Source organism: Acanthamoeba castellanii, assembly GCF_000313135.1.
Source record: "Acanthamoeba castellanii str. Neff unplaced genomic scaffold scf7180000084743, whole genome shotgun sequence".
Classification (NCBI taxonomy): domain Eukaryota; phylum Discosea; order Longamoebia; family Acanthamoebidae; genus Acanthamoeba; species Acanthamoeba castellanii.
The window spans coordinates 177,878-178,654 of NW_004457410.1; the positions used below are offsets into that span (position 1 = coordinate 177,878).

Consider the following 777-nt stretch of genomic DNA (forward strand, 5'->3'; position numbering starts at 1 on the left):
GTGTGTGTGTGTGTGTGTGTGTGTGTGTGTGGTTGGTGCATGACATGGCATTCGGGTGGCTGGGTGGTGGTACGCGTGGTGGCTGGTGGCGTGGCTGGTCGTGGTGGTGGCTGGTCGTGGTGGGGGGGGGTTAGGTACATTCTGAACTTCCTGCGTACGGGGAGCCTGCTGGTGCCGGAGGACCCGCTCATCCGCAGGGAGCTGCAGATCGAGGCCGAGTTCTACCAGATCCCCTCCCTCATCGACCTCCTGGCCCACCCCGTACCCGCTCCATTTCCCCCATTACCCCCCCCCCGCGCGCGCCAAAATCAATGGTAGCGGGTCCATTGGCTCACACGGCACGAGTGGCAGCAGGGCAACGGGGGAGAAGCCCGCTTCTCCAAGGAGCTCTGCCACAAGAACCTCGTCCTCGATTCCACAGCCACCGTGGCCACCGTGGCCACCAAGGTGCCCACTCTCTGCATCACCCACCCACCAGGCGAGGAAGAGCGTGTGCAGGTGTCACTAATGCGTGTATCGTGTGTTGTGGTGTGTGTGTGTGTGTGTGTGTTGTGTTGTGTTGTGTGTGTGTGTGCGCGCGCGTGTGCGTGTGTTGCGATCAATCAATCGTGTGCGTGGGTATCGCGCAGGGCACCTCTCGTGTGCTGATCGACACGGCAAGCGTGCACAGTGGCAAGCACTACTGGGAGATACGCCTCGACAAGCTCCAGGTGCAACCCGCTCCTCGCTGCCTCCCAATGGCTCGATGCTTGGTAGATCGATATGTCGAGGGCGGGC

The 777-nt window shown here is 61.9% G+C and overlaps 1 protein-coding gene across 1 annotated transcript in view; it reads left to right on the forward strand.

Moving 5' to 3' along the window:
• The window catches only part of ACA1_178200 (SPRY domain containing protein), a gene marked incomplete at both ends in the record, with an annotated part of 2,498 nt that overhangs the window by 884 nt on the left and 837 nt on the right, over positions 1-777 (forward strand). Inside the window, 3 exons of the mRNA XM_004338136.1 lie at positions 135-261; positions 355-447; positions 630-710. Of these exons, the coding sequence (XP_004338184.1) occupies positions 135-261; positions 355-447; positions 630-710 (301 nt within the window). The remainder of the gene's footprint in view (positions 1-134; positions 262-354; positions 448-629; positions 711-777) is intronic.